General features: G+C 36.7%; 1 protein-coding gene across 11 annotated transcripts in view; it reads left to right on the top strand.

The window, feature by feature from the left end:
- The window catches only part of cacna1g (calcium channel, voltage-dependent, T type, alpha 1G subunit), a 345,750-nt gene that overhangs the window by 156,630 nt on the left and 172,942 nt on the right, over nt 1–16,178 (top strand). For all 11 annotated transcript variants that reach the window (XM_015356347.2, XM_015356344.2, XM_015356346.2 and 8 more), the window contains exon 5: nt 15,785–15,882. In XM_015356347.2, coding sequence (XP_015211833.1) covers nt 15,785–15,882 — 98 coding nt within the window. The remainder of the gene's footprint in view (nt 1–15,784; nt 15,883–16,178) is intronic.

Genomic DNA, 16,178 nt, shown 5'->3' with positions numbered 1-16,178 from the left:
TACTGCTCTAAGTATAGATACTGTATATATTTAACCCACAGACTTACCAAAATATGTATAAAATGGTTGCAGGTTAATTTTAATATGGACGCTCAAAGTTCCCGTGTCTGTAATACTGATAGTAACGTAAGTCCTTTCTCAAACAAAAGCGGTAAGCAAGTGGTAACCTAGGTAACGAGAAGATCAGTATACATGTTTGGCAAAGAAGAATCCAGAGTGGTTGGTTTTAATGTACAATTATTTGCTCAGAGTGTAGTTAAAATCACAAGCACAAAAAGCATATAAGAATAATATTTTGGTGAAATCCGTGCCATGACCTTGACATGTCTGAGAAGGGAGTATGGCAAATTATGTTGTTTTGTTAGGGAAACCAGATCACAAGGCTGAGCAGTGGGTAGTTGTTTACTTCATGTCTAGACAAAGCACAAAAAGGCAAATCACATAATTTGAGCATTGTTGTGAAGCATGTTTAGTATAGTGAACATGAAAAAGATTAACTGTAAGAATAAAATAATCCAAAATATATTTTGTATTGAATGGGAAAGTTGTGACTTATGCAGCACACACCTTTTATAAATATAGAAAAAATCCTCCTGACAAATGTTGCACTCTTGTGCTTGTAAACCTGCACCACAGTGTGTTTCCCTATTCTGAAGCATCATTGTTGTCATCAGTAAAATGTTGCAGCTCATTGTGTCCCCAGCCTGTTCACTCCTCAGGCAGGTCGGAGTACTGCTGAAATTGGCACCCCCTCCCTCACCAGCTCTTCCATCTGCTCCAGCCTGGAGCTTTACTGCAGGTGAAGATCTCAAAGTGCTCCTTGATGTCCTCTTTTCCTGATTTTCACCATGCAGTGGGATTTCTTCTTGCATGAATAGCAATGGTGAAATCAGGCAGCAGACCTCATGTGAATAGAGTTTGTTAAGCATTAGTTAGTACACTTTCACACCCTCTCGTTGCACAGACCCATAAAAATTCTGAGGTTACTGGGGAGGAGGGGGGAATTTTGTACAGTACGGTATATGATATTATACAGTATGTAGTTTTAACAACATACTGTATGAGCTTAAAAGATTATGAATGTAAAGTATACCCTGTCTGCTAAAATGGTATGTTTTACCTAAACATTATCTGAAAAGGGCAAACTGAAAAGGGTTTTGGAAATCTCTAAACGTTCATTCTCTTTGCAAATGTATACTGGATCTCTAAAGAAAGGTGACAGTATTTTTTTGCAGGGGACTGATTGGTCTTTCAGTTGAGCACTTAACCACAAAGTCAGGCCAACTTTAAATTCACCTGCTTGGAGCAAGTTGAAAATAGAGAATATGTTGCTTTTGTTACTTAACCAGATACAATGCAGTCTTGCGAAACTCAGACTTTTTTCAACATATTTTCTAAAGTTATCCAGCTGACTGAGTAATGTCACTTTGTGAAACAGCCCAGACAAGAAATAAAAGTAAGCATGGATTAGGCAACAGAAATATACAGTAGGACACAATGGAAGGCAGGAGACATGGACAGCTGAAAGCTCCTTGCAGGCAACTGGAGTGTACAGTAGCTTCATGGATTACATTGTGGGGATCTGTGCAAGTATGCTGGAGAAACAGAGCATGTTTATTGTAGATCTTGGATTGGTTTAGTGAAAAGATTGTTATTCCATGTTTATAAAGAGTTTGTTGGAGTTTTGCTATGGTCTTATTGTTGATAGAAGGAAAAGTTTTGGAAAAGAGTTGCGAGTGCTGTGGCATTGTTTGTGTTCACCCAGAGCATGGGTTGGCAGCAGAAACTGCCCGATATGGTTGAGAGGATGGTTGTTTAGAAGACAGAAGAATAGAAACAGCAGATCTGAAACTTCGTCAAGACAGGGAAAGCTTGAGAAGACTGACTTGGTGGTGAAGATGGCTTAGACTGAAAAGCAGGTAATTGAGAGGGCAAAAACATTGCAGGAATGGTCCTCCTGGCAGAGATCACAAAAGTCTCTACTGGAACAATAGATCTGAGGGTCCATGGAAAAAGAAAAAACGCTGGCAGTGAAGTCAGTAGGCGAATGTAGAGGTTTGATGCAACAGATGAATGGGAAGGAGAAAAGGCTGAGCAACAGTTCAAAAATTCCAAAATGACATCAGAAATGATTCTGTTTTTATGACAGCAAGGGCAGAATGAACTTGACTGCTGTCATTCTTCCTGAACTTTCATTGTAAACTCCATTAAATAGGAAAAGGTATTACAATTTGGTTGCAATGAACTAGAATAATTAGAATGCTTCTGAGTGCACTGCTCAAGTTCTGTTGCATGGAGTAGGCAGGACCTCAGAGTCTTCAAGTCAGGAAAACAATCTATCACATTTCCTTAACAATTCTTTATTCCAAAGTAAAGAGATTCAATTTATTTAAGCTGTCTTTGTGTAGTCTGGATTTTTACCCACACAGTTTATGTTTTCTAGTATGCAGTCCAGAAATTTAAGGTTTCTCAGAAAAGGTCCAGTTATAGATGTTTTAGACCACTAAGTAGGTATCATTTTAAGTTACTAAGACCTGTTTTTACTTGAAAGAACACAATTTACATTAAAGGACATCAGTATATTGTTTTTTCACTAGTGGTAATATTAAGGAGACTTTTTTTAATACTGTACAGCTTAGCAGTTCCATGGAAAAAATGTACAGATTTTAAAACTACTGTATATAAATTGAAGTCTATATGCCTTATCAGTTTGTAGAGGAGACTCAGTGCTTCTCTGTCCTGCCAGAGCAGAGAGAGAATACTCACAAAGCCTGACAAAGTACATTTCTTAAAGAATTAATGTTTTTCCAAGTAATTTAACAAGTCACCATGAAAATATTACCACTATCTTTATAATTCTGCTACTCCTTTGTCTTTTTGCATTTCCAAGCTTTTAAAGAAAGTACTTGCAGACTTGCCAGCATGGTCCTGTCATGGTTAATACCGCTGACTCTTAGCTTGAGGGTCCCGAGTTTGAATACAGCTTTTTGGTGCCCATCTCTATAGGATTTGCATGTTCTCTCCATATGTGTTGAGTACCATCCTTTGGGAACTCTTTGTTTGTTTTCCACTTCCGAAAGGCAAAAGTATTGACTTGATTGGATAGTTTAAAGTGTTCTTTTCACACTTTTGTCAATTGTTCCGATGAGACAGGGAGCAAAGTACTCACTTTCATTGCTGTACTCTGTGTTAAAGTAGTTATTGTTCCTCTCTACAGTACATCTGCACTCAATATTGAATATGAGTCGTATACAGTAGATATTTTGATGTTTCTTATTATTGTTTCTGCGAAACGGCTACCAAGGGAATCAGTCAGCTCTCTTTTATTTGTGTAGTTTAATTTAAAATTTAAATTAAAAATAAAAGTTCCTAATGAAAAAACATCGGGATTAAAAAAATTCTCAGATTCCCCCAAAAAACAGTTGAATGTAGATTTTGCCTAATGGTATAAAGACCAGGAGAATGTAACAGAATTAATAGGTTGTCCTAAGTAAGTTCAATCTCCTCTTTTTCTAAGGAGATAAACAGACCAGAGAGCCTAAAATGTGAATTTGTTTCTTAATTTTCTGCATAGTGCTGCAGCACCCACTTTCATACTGGGCTAACCCTAAACCTCTTCAGACTCTGGCCCGCGCCTGCACTCACACACAAACTCGTGTCAGCCTTACTGGCTGCCACAGGAGACGCCTCTCGTGAGTATTTCTGCTCGCTCTGGGACGGGAGGCACCTGCTTCAAATTAAGTGCTGTTCCTTCTCTCAGGAAAATAATGGCTTTGACAGGCTCTCTCTGAAATAGAAGGATTTTCTGGCACAGGGCACCCCAGATTTGTGCTTTACTGGCACACAAAGAGGTCAAACCTTCGACTTGTTAAACTGTGGATATGGAATTTATTTGAAAAAACACACAAAAAACACAGAATGGATTGACTTACAGAATACCAGAAGTCGAGGGGGGAAAAGTTTACTCAGATTTAAAATATGCCTTTTATGTTTCTTATTTAAAGTGTCATATAAAACATTTGTTTCCCTCACGAAACAAAGAATTGTATTACCTTTCTCAAACTTCTGATTATTTTGTAACAAAAGAAGATGGTAAGAGTGACTCAAAAGTCATTTTGTCTGAAGAAAACTATTGGAATAAAAATATTCCTCAGCCTCTTTATGAGTAAGTACAGCTACTGTAAGGAGTTACTGACATTCACTTTAGTTTTGAGAAGTTTCTTCTTTCGGATAGGCACGCCACATTGAGCACATTAGGTAAACATTTTCTACTATGATTATGTAGACATTAGGTAAGTCTACTATGATGTGAAACAGTTACTAAAGACATCCTCCGCAGCAGGTCACAAATATTGAAAACGAGAACCCATTTGAAACCCATTTGTAATCTACACATGCTAAATCTTTTTTTTCTCATAACCATAGTTTGAATTATAGGAATAACTATCATTATTAGCTCTCAATGTTTCACAACTTTGTAAACCAGAACTGTTTCAAGACAATTCATGTTACATAGATTAATAGTTTTGCAGCTGTCTGCTGATAGAACACACCAAAACAATTTATTGCAGGACACATTTATACAACCTTTCACTTGTCAAAGTTAGTTATGCCCCACTAACAAGTTCTAATAAAGATGATAATGACTACCAATTTTGACTTTATACATGCAAATTGAAATTAGAGTCCATTTTAGATGGTTATGTTTTTAAGGACGTTGAAATGATGAGAGCTAATCAGTATTCACAAACCTATAATTCACTGTAACGTATCATAACCAAGAATAAAAAGACATAAGTTAACATTAATTCTCATTCCTATTATTCTTATTCATATTTTATTCTTGGTTCACATCCTCCCCAGCAGCTTATACAATTGTAAACAATTATCAGGGGTTAAATTGCCTCTGCAAGCACAATAGTCTTATAAAACAACCATGATGGACAGACAGTGCAAGGATTGCTATCATTTCTATAACCTGCATGTGCTCTGGTTCATTTCATACAACAGCTGATTACTAGATTCTCTTTCACTTTAGTTGCAATATAGGTTTGCAAACTCAAGCTTTGAGTTTGCAAACTATTTGGGTGAAAATGTAGTTGCTCGTAAAAATTGCAAAGTAAAAAAAAAAGTAAAAGAGTTACATATCAATCAAGAATTCGACATTAAACATTTAGCTAACGTTCACTTTGAACATCTAAAGGCTCCAGGTGGGATAGCCCCTGAACAAAAGCCCATCATAGAGCAAACACAGACACACACACACTCACACCAGGCCCAATTTTCAATGGATTGTGGGAGGAAACTGGAGCACCTGGAGGAAACCAACATAAACATGAGAGAAAATACAAACTCCATACAGATACCAACCTGGGTCCAGAACTGAACCAAGGGCCCAAGCACTGCAAGGCAGCAATACTAACAAATGAACCACCATGCTAGCTTTTTTTTAAATTTGAAAGTGTAAAAATCTCATCATACATCTCAGAAAATGGACAGTGAGAGCCCCTAGCTTGACACAACTCACAATGGCCAGTGAAGTCCTAGAGGCATTATTGTAGACTTTATACACCAAACACACCTAGTAAAAACCCATGTAAAAGGGTGTATTTCTAGAGACAATAATTTAGTTATTAATAATTACAACCCAGTATGGCAATTTACAATTAAACAATTAGAGGCTGTATGATGACCTCTAGTGGCAGATTACCTGTAGTTTTAGTCAATGTAATCATACAATATTGTCTTGTCATACTGTATTCCTGTAGATGCCTCCTATTTGTGGATGATATCTGATGGTTGTACATGTGCTTAAATGGAAATATTCTGCTGGCAGGTAATAGTGTAATTAACACATTTTGTGTTTACTTACAATTAATTCTGTAGCTAATAAGGTCTATGTACACCAATGAAACTGAAGGCTTTATGTTTGAGAACATGCTGAAGATAATCAGCTGAATTAATTCTTTACAGCAAAATGCTAAAAAAGAAAGAAATCAAATTTAAGGAAAGCAGACATTATTTAAATGTATTCAACATAGAATGTTTTCTCATGCCTGAGCAACTAATTTTTTATACCCCCATCACAGGGACCTACTATATTCAATACCAACAAAGAGTAAAGACAGTTCTATTATGTATGTTAAAGATCAGCTTGTATAACCTTTCTTTTTAGTTGATTTCTTGCTAGAATGCGTTTTGGAAAAGGTTAATAGCTCAGGAATCTGGCTGGCAAATTCTGGACATACAGAAGTGTGTTTAGTGTTGTACTCTAGCATGAAGGGCATTGGAGTAACCAGTTCTAGAAAAGATTAATGTGATGACCAGCTTTTCTGCTACAGTTAGAGACAACATAGGACATAATCTCAAATGCCAATCCTGGACCCCCAATTTTTTTTTTTCACACCCCATCACTGGTGACTATACTGTATCAACAGTAAAAGAGTAAAGACAATTCTGTTATATACAGGATGTAAACTACAGGATGATAACGTTTATTCTGATCCGGTCATTTATTAATAAACGAAATGAAATGGTAAAAGAAATGGTCCAATAATCTGTATTAGTGTTCTGTACTGACTGGACTCTGCATTATGTTTCAATGTGCAATGCGATGTGACTCTTCTCCAGTTGGGAAAAGATAGGGAAAGAGAATGCTGGCCTGGCTAAGGGAGGTGGCGAGTCTGTCGTACCTTTGTATCTGTATTACCTGCCCTGTAAAGGATTTTGTCAGTCAGTGTTTCTCCTAGTGTGTAAAAGTCTGAGCCAGCAGGATACAGTGAGAGAAAGATGTGTGTAGTAGGCAGAGGATACGAGAGTGACAAACACAGAAAGAAGAAGAGATGGAGACCAGGGCAATCAGGGAGAGGGTCTTTCCTGAAGCTCCACAGTATGCCCGAAGTATGCCCATTATCATTCTTAAGGGAGCTCTATGGATGTTTTTAATCAAATCTGCATATAGTCTTCATTCATTAGTCTTCGTTTACACAAAACAGAAAGCTTCCAGGTGATGCTCCTGATTGACCTAAGAGAAAAGGACAGGAGATACATACAGTAGAAGGAAAAACTGGTAAATGGAAAGTAGTGTAGTCGTTAATGAAAATCAGAATGAACAAACGAACAAAAATAAGTTGTTTGTGTTCATACAGCATATCCTGAGAATTGTACTACTGGTCATTTAAAACACATACTGTAAGCTAAAAAATATTTAGAACATGATTGTGGGTAAAATAAATAATTACACAATTTACATAAGAAATGTTACATTTATAATTTATTATCTTATTTGATGTATACTTAGTGTAGATTTGTCAATGTGGATGGAAGCTTTGAATAAATTATTTTTAATTTGGATTTGTTTGTAACTGAATAGACATACAGTATAAATTGTTCAGAATGTACTACACCACTAAACTCAGTGCTGAAATTCCTGCTCAGGTAAATTAAAAAAAGAGATGTTTTTACATAAAATCATAAGAACGTAAGAATAATACAGTAAATCATAGGTGCACAAGAAAGCTAACAAGAGGCCATTTGGTTCATCCTGCTTGTTTGGTAGTTTAGTAGCTAAGTCTGGAATCATCTGTCTGGAAAAAGGCTTCTCTTTCGAAGTAAAGAATACACTACATGAACATTTTTATATGTTGTTGATATCCAATCTAAGGGGAAAACAGTCAGTTACTTGCTCTCTGTAAGGAAAGTATTGGCAAACCCTTTGCTAATCAGCCTCAGAATTTCAACAAAACATGTCTTTAGTGTTTCATAACTTTTCTTCTCGGAATAGTTTCCACATTGTACAGCATCAATCTGTACCCACGCCCCCTTCTTTTATGTGAAGACCGCTTTAGAGCTGCCGTCGGCGTGGCTGGTGTATTTTACCAACAACCGAGGTGCTTCACATTGATTGACTGGAGCTTGGAATGAGAATTCTAAGACAATAATGAAGAAGTTGCTCCAGGCCCCGTGCTTGTCCATGAGGAAACTCTAAGCTTGCATGTTTCTGCTGGTGCCCTGAATGGTGTGGCGTGAGCTGAGCGCATTGCTGGCAGGCTCGGCCAGGGCCTCTGTGGAGTCTCCTCACGCAGCTCTGCTGAAAGCTGGGCCTTCCCCTTTCCCCCTACCCCCACCTTTCACAGCTCCTCTCGTGACTGGAACCCACATTGCCTTGTGCTTTCCCTCGGTTTTTTTTTTCTCTTTGCTGATTTCACTACTGTTTTCCATGGTTCCAGCCACATCTGGCTCCCATCAGACTCAATCAGTCCTGACAAACCCTTCTCAACAGATTTCAGAAACACTAAACCGGAACAAGGCTGAAGTGAATTTTCAACACCGTGCCTGCCAGACTAATTTAACCGTTGAGGTGCATTTCTTTAGCCTGACTTAGTTATGAACATGTGAGACCTAAAGAGGTTACGTTTGTGAATATGTTTGCCACCTAAACCCATGACGGCCAAATAAGTTTTTCTTTTTACTTTTATTTTTTAAATTCTCAGTTTGGTACAGGAATTTGCAGTTAGAATGACTCATAAGGGAAAAGGATAGTACATATAATTTTTTTTCCTTTTGTTTGCATTGCAAGAATATTGAAGCATGGGGTTATTGAAAACTTGAATGCACCTGTGTGCAGAAGAGAGCAAACTTTTAGTGCCCTTAACAAATAACTTTGAGGAAAAACCCAAACAAACTAAGGAGCATAGGGCAAGACACCAACTTCCAATTGTGATGGGAAAAATTCAACCACTTCAATATAAAGGCAGGGAAGATAAAGAGCCTTCTCTGATGGGATTCTCAAGCTTGAAGTTATCTGGCCAACATTAGAGATTATTTGCTGTCAGTGAGCATCTCGTTTTCATTAGTGAAGAGGCTAATGAACCAAGAACACCAATTTCGTCATTGGTGCACATAAGCAGTGAAGGAAAAGTCCATGTACTGTACTTCAGGAAATGAGTAGCAGGGATTCCTTTGGTATATCAAGACTTCACACTGTAGCTACATGCTCAAACATCACATTAACAAGTACAAATAGGAATAATTCAAATTGATGTTGCCTGCCAATTTATGTTATTACCTATATTTTTTTTCAACATGAAGTAAAGTCCTTCATGTTACCAATGCCAGCAAATGCCATTGAGGCCTATGCGTTTAGTACTAAATCTTTATTTAAGTGTAAGTACTTTTCATGATTAACATGTACATTAACTTTCCTATTTGATGTAAAATATAGCTGAGTTGGCTCCCATGATGGCATTCATCATTGCATTTAAATAAAATAATAATAATTAGAGTGCAAGGAAATAACTCCTTGTACAGACAGCTGTATTAATTACATACCATAACAATTGTTGCATCTTTGACATAAGATAAATTAAAATCAAAGAGATAAAAAACTTTAGCGTACAGTATGTCACTTACAGTATGCCAGCGATAGAGTAACTGGGAAGTTTCTTGAACCTTGATGATCTGTGGGTCATACCTGTGGGAAAACAGGGAATTGAGGACCAAATTAGATGGAACTGCATATTCTGAATGTATCCATTAAAAATAAAAACATTGCTGTTAACTTATGGCCGAGTGAGTGTTAGTGCGAGGGCACAATGATTAAATTGAAGCTACCCTCTAATACACAGTGAAAACACAAAATTGTATAAATTACAAGTGTTATTTCTGTTAAGCTTGGTGGTGGGAGCTTAAGGTTATTTGCTGCTTCTCATCAGTAGGGAGGTTTACCAGAACTGAGGGTTGTTGATGCAGCACAGGGCTTTGCCCTGGAAGGATGGTACTTTCGTTGAAGCATGATTCAAATCACTGTCTCTTTTGCCCATACCTACTGTAGATGGCCACAAGTGAATGCCAGCACTCAAAATGCCATCAGCTGTTTGCCCTCTTCCAGCCTATATAAATTGACTACCGAGCGCTTGCTGAGAAAAGCCTGTCACATTTGGGATGCTATAGATTTCTATTGGATTTGCACCAGTCTGAGACTGGAGGACGGAATTGAACTAAAGAAAGATCTGAACCTGGAGGAAGACTTTGAACTACTGAAAAACAAAGAGGAAAGTGTACAGGGCAATGAACCTTGCTAAAAACAACTGTAAGTGAGTCATTCTTTTTTTGTTTTACTTGAAACAATGGTTTTTCAAATGACAAAAGAAGACAACTTAAACATACCAGTAGCAGGATAGCTGCCCCTTTTGTGGGGAGGATATAAAGCCAGTTAGGAGCTCACATACAAGCTACTGTAGTTTATTTTAGTTTATTTTATTTTAAAACTTTTTTGTGAATAATAAAAACACTGTGTACCTTGTCTGTTGCACAATGTAAAAGGATTACTACCAGAAGTACTTGAGTCCCCTATTAATCCCAGTTGAGTCTAAAATTCGCTATTAAGCAAGACAATAATCCCAAGTACAAGGCCAAAGTCAAACTGAAGTGGTCTAACGAGCAGATGGTGAATGTCCTTGAGTGGCCCAATCAAGATCCTGAATTGAATGCAATATTTATGGCAAGACTAAAGATTGCAGTCTATCAATGATCCCCACGAGTCAAAACTGGAGCAATTTTGCCAGGAAGAAAATTGCACAAAACAACCCCTTTTCATGGTTACACTATTTTATCATTAAATAGTCTGGATATATTAAAAAAGGATAAGACAACTTTAATTATGAATATATCTTAAATTATTGTGACACTTACATGTGATCACAATGTGTAATAAACACACACAATGGTCTCCTGTTTATCGAGACATTACAGAGATATTGCTTTTATTTGTATTTATCTCCAAAGAGGACTTGACATATATAGTATACACATTATTTTCAGCAATTTTTTTGTATATTTTTTTTAAACTTTTAAGTACGCTGACAGTCTGAAATAGTCTTTTATTTGCTCATTCTTGGAAAGCAGAGATTATTTGAAGAGCAAAAGCTGTACATTCTTCTTAAAAGATTTTTAAGTGAGCAAGCTAAATTACCCCATTTAGCTTTTGCTCATCTGTACAGTTCTAGCTCTACAATAAACTCTAGACATACAGTATATCCAATTCCAACACTGTACCTAGACCACCTGTTGTGCAGAAAACTGAGGAGATCCTATCCAGTTCAAATCTGGACTCAATCATCCACTGAATCTGTTTCAAAGTTAGCTAATGATATAGCCATGACCCCCTACACTGAAGATGGATCTGATTACATATTGATTTCCCATGACATGAAATTATTATGGCATAGAAAACACTCCATGTATTAAGGATGAACAGGAATTTTGATTTTCCACTGTGATTGAAGAATAGACAGTAGAATTTACACTTAGAGTGGTCAGAGTGACATTTTGCTTTAGAATAGTTAAGAAAAATCCCAATGTTCTTCTTTAGGTTTAATTTACTCTATCATGCTCCATGATGGACCGCACAGTGGCACAGTGGTTAGCATTGCTGCCTCACTGTGTCTGGGCTCTGTGTTCAGTTCTGGACCTGGCATGCTGTCTGTATGGAGTTTGTATGTTATCCCCATGTTTGTGTGGCTTTTCTGTTGGTGCTCAGGTTTCCTCCTAAAGTCCAAAAACTAACTTGTAGGTTATTTGACTTCTGGGAAAACTGGTCCTGGCGCATGGTTGTGTCTGTGTCTGGCATCCCATTCAGGCTGTAACCTTTCTTTGTGCCTGTTGCTTGCTGGGGTAGGCTACAGCTCCGATACAACTCTGTATTGGATAAACCAGTTAAAAATGGATAGATGCTCAAAGATATTCTTCTGTATTACAATTTTCCAATCAAAAAATGCAGAGGATAGTATAAAGATGGATCAACCATTGTTTGAAGAGATCAGCCTCTGGCATTATACAGTATGATCCCTGTTTAACACACAGTCACAGTACTAGTGGTGCAGTTACATTGACTTTTGGAAGAGTTTTCTGCTAAGTGGTTGTTTTGATTGATGCAGTGCTGCACTATCAATTGGTCTGTGTTTTTCACATCCATTTTTCTTGGTACTGCTGTTACCAATCTGTTTTTTGACCAATCATTGCTGAAGACATACAGTATCAGTAGTTAAGGTTGCTGACAAATGCCACAGCAGACTGTGTTGCTCCAGTGCTTCTGGGAGACAAAGAAAAATGTCATTGTCCATTGTGACTACTGCACATTGTTGAGAAGTTGAGCAGTTCCTCAGTTATTGTAAAACTTTCATCAACATCTCTTGCAAATATCGCAAGCTGTGCTCTGTCAACTAAATCAGTACTCTTATCAATTGCAATTGAATATGCACAGAGAGATGTGCTTTTCTTGATTAGGTACTCATCAAGATTGTTAAAGAGCTCAAGAACAACTCTGCTTCTGTGTTTGTAGACATTTATGAAAATATTGTTTCTATCTGGACATGCAGTCTCACTGTTACTTTAGTAAGACATTCTTTGATATATTCACCATCAGTCAATATATCAAAGTTGTATATCATCAGTTGTATAATGTAATTTAATATAGTAGTCTTTTAATATAACAACTTTCCCTTTGCAGATGAAGTGTGTGATCTGCAATACATGTGTCTATTTGTACTCAAAGAAAAGAAAATCAACAGTCCACTTATTTTGGAATTGGTAGTGTTCATTGTCGGTTTTTCTTAGGGTGAGAAAGTAGTCAGTAGTTTCTTTTTGCAGGGATAATTAACATTTCCAAAGACTAGCATTTTCAAATCAAATGTTCTAGTTACTTGCAGGTCAACATACCTTCACAGCCACAATTTTCCACTCCAAAACATTGCTGTAAATATGGTTTCCATGATTCTTAAAGTAGTAGGAGAAAATTACATTAAAACAGAATAATGAAGTTCAACACTTGCTGCACTTGCTTGATCAACCATCCGCAACCCTGATTAAATGAGTTTTGCTAAATATTGTGACAGCCTGATTGTGGAACTGGGTAGACGATAGATGACACACAGTCTGTGAGTTTGAGATCCTGTCATATTAAACATATTTTCAAATGCTCTAATCAGTTTTAATTAAATGAGTCTCAATCTCATTTTACAATGCAAAAACCCTTAGAGACAAGGAAATGAATACACACCATTCCATGACCAGAAAAGGTCTCCTTATGGCTGGAAATGTGCTGACTCAAATTCATTTAAGTCTCCCACAGTGGTCTACTAGCACATTTGCCATAGTGTTATAGACTCTGTCTCATCAGTACTGTGCAACCACTTCCGTTCTTTTAGGGAGCACATGACAAGCATTGAAATGTTAGTTACAGTACTTGGAGGTATGACAGTAAATACTTACATTGAAGCATTCTTACCATCCATAAATGTTAATTAATGCACATATTTGATGCATTAAAACAAAAACACCTATGCTTTTTTTCTAAGATGTACGTTATTTAACTTGTTGTTGCCGCTGTTCTGTGTTAATGTTGTTGGTGTTTCCTTAATGTCTTTGTATTGGTGCATACATGCAAATAAGCATTTCATTGCACTTGTGCATAGGACAATAAACTGAACTGAATATTTTAAATAGTCCCAGATATATGCACCCACTATCTTATCAGGGGGGCCAAAGATGGACACAAAGGAAGTTTCTTATTTGATTTAACGCATTCATGTTGTTACATGTTTACATGTACAGTAAGACTATGTATAATGGCAATAATAGAGGTGTTAATTCCATGACTCAAATACTGAATGTGAGCCATTATACTTCTACACCTCAGAAAACTCTGAGATGGGATTTACTTAACAGAAGAATGTGGACAGCACAAATCAAGGTAAACACAAGTTAAATAATCACACAACCTGACAACATATGCATCCAAACATATCATAAACCTACATTAACAAATTTTAAGACAGCATTTCAACAACTTATTACTGAGATTCAACTTGTCATTTATTTCCAATGGTTCATTATTTGCAGGGGAAAGAGAATGAAAGAGAATTTCCCATTATTTATTAACTGACCAGACACATCCCTGTACTTAAAGTTGGTCCTACATTAACAAGCTAAAGCTGAATATTTTTTTATTTATCAGACAAAGCTACAAGGAGCTCATGTACAGTATTCAAATACCTAAAAGGCAATGACAAAGTCAATCCACAAAGTCAATCAAATGGACTTCTTCAGAATCAACATACTGGAGAGTACTTCATTGAGTGAATTTTCTGCGGTATAGGACAATGGATATTATGAGGTGGTTTGATTCAAATACATACAGTAAGATCCTGAGTTGTACAAAAAAAATGTTAACCCCAGAAAAATATTTCATACTTGGACACAGAATAAGGACATGAGGTCACATCTGGAAATCAAAATGCAATTAATTTAGGATGCAGAATATAAAACTCTCCTTTACACTGAAAGTTTTAATGAAGGTGTATTTGCAAACAGCTTCCCAGCCAGGTGGATGTTGGAATTACTTTCAGAAAAGGCTGGATAACATTTTAGGTTAACTGAGCTACAAAACAGTAAAAATCACAAGATAGGCCTAATGATCTCCTCTCATTTCTCTTGTTCTTGTATATCCTTTTGTATATAATGGAATCACTCAGGTTGAACTGATTTATTGGAGATAGGTTTGACTCAAACATTTATTCTTTCATTTTTAATCCATTGGAAAATCACTTTAAAAGTATTTTCTCTGACTAAAAATTGGACTTTGAAGAACAAGTAAAAACAAATTACAGAACCATTAATATTGTGAAGTAGACACACAAGAAAGGATGTTTGTTAACAGTCAAGAACAAACATTAGTCAATAAAGTAGATCTTGAGATTTTGGGTTGCTTTACTTCAGTTTATTCTGCAGCTTAACAGTTGCAATTTTAAGTTAAATATTGCTGCCATGTAGTTTTTAATATGCATTAAATAGATTTAATATTAGCTGGAAAGTGCAGTGAAAAGATGATGAAGTAATATCAAACCTATGCAACTGCGTAACATGTCAGTATTAAATCAGAAGTACATTTTATGACATGACAGAATTGTGTAAATTGATTGCATGAATGAAAACAGTAAGACTTGGGTTTATTAAATCTATTAAACACTGTTCAGCTGTCACAAAAACATTGTCAGTAGATGATTATCGAATGGTTACATTGATGTTTTTGTACCAAATACTAAAGATATTCTAAATATGGCATGAAGCAGTGGTTAATGTCAAAAGAAGGGAGTGTGAAAAAGAATATCAAGTCAAAATGTGTTCTAAATTGTATGCAGATCCTAAAAGAATATCTGATTACAGGATTGAGAATAAAGTTTAAAACTGAAGGCAACAGCAAAGAGCAAAACAGCACAATGAGGTTACTACTCTTATTTAGGCATTAAGTAGATACGTAGTAACTTAAATAACCTAATGATTTCATGTTTTAACTAAAGGACTTAAATTCACTTTCAGCTTTTCTTCTGTTAAAATGTTCACTTTTTAATGTTGTTGCAGAATATCAATATGCTAGTCCCTTGAATAAGTGAAAACTCTCACTGATTAATCTCAATAGCAACAAATACTGTATTGTTCAACTGTAAAAAAAAATATCTCCAGGATGAATTTCTTTCATATTTTGGTAATAGGTACTGTATACATCTTGTTTTCTATGTATTATTTTTTTCATCCTAATATATTGAGAATACTGTATATTGAGAAAAGAGAATAAAGCAACCAAATATCTGCTGGGGAAAAACATACACCACTCATTGTCTTCTTCAGATGACAATTTGGCGTCGGCAGAACAGACAGGGCCAGTAAAGTTCACAGCTCATGGTGTTTTATCCCAGTGCATTGCTAACTCTCTCTGCTCTTCCCTCAGGATGCTGGAGTACTCTCTCAACCTGCAGAATGTCAGTTTTTCAGCTGTGCGTACCGTCAGAGTCCTGCGGCCCCTGAGAGCCATCAACCGCGTCCCTAGTGAGTAACTGCCTTCCTTTGCTTGAACCGCCCACCCTATGTCCTCCTATACCCTGATGGCTAGCAGGAGAAAGTAGTGTGGAGATACCTGAGTGAGTTTCTGTAATGAGGGACCCATGCAGGGTATATTGATGTGCTCACTACAGGCCACAGCAGTCCTCTGATAGGTCAGGCCTTCCTCTGTGATTAACACTTTTATCTAGTCATTGCTTCTTTTTTTACCCTTTTTATTCTTAACTTTATTAATTAATTAATTTTCCCATAGACACCAGCTCCATTGGTGCTGTGTGTACTCA

The sequence above is a fragment of the Lepisosteus oculatus genome, chromosome 9 (assembly GCF_040954835.1).
Source record: "Lepisosteus oculatus isolate fLepOcu1 chromosome 9, fLepOcu1.hap2, whole genome shotgun sequence".
NCBI lineage: Eukaryota > Metazoa > Chordata > Actinopteri > Semionotiformes > Lepisosteidae > Lepisosteus > Lepisosteus oculatus.
The sequence above is the reverse complement of the archived record's forward strand: the minus strand, read 5'-3'. Positions and strand labels throughout refer to the sequence as shown.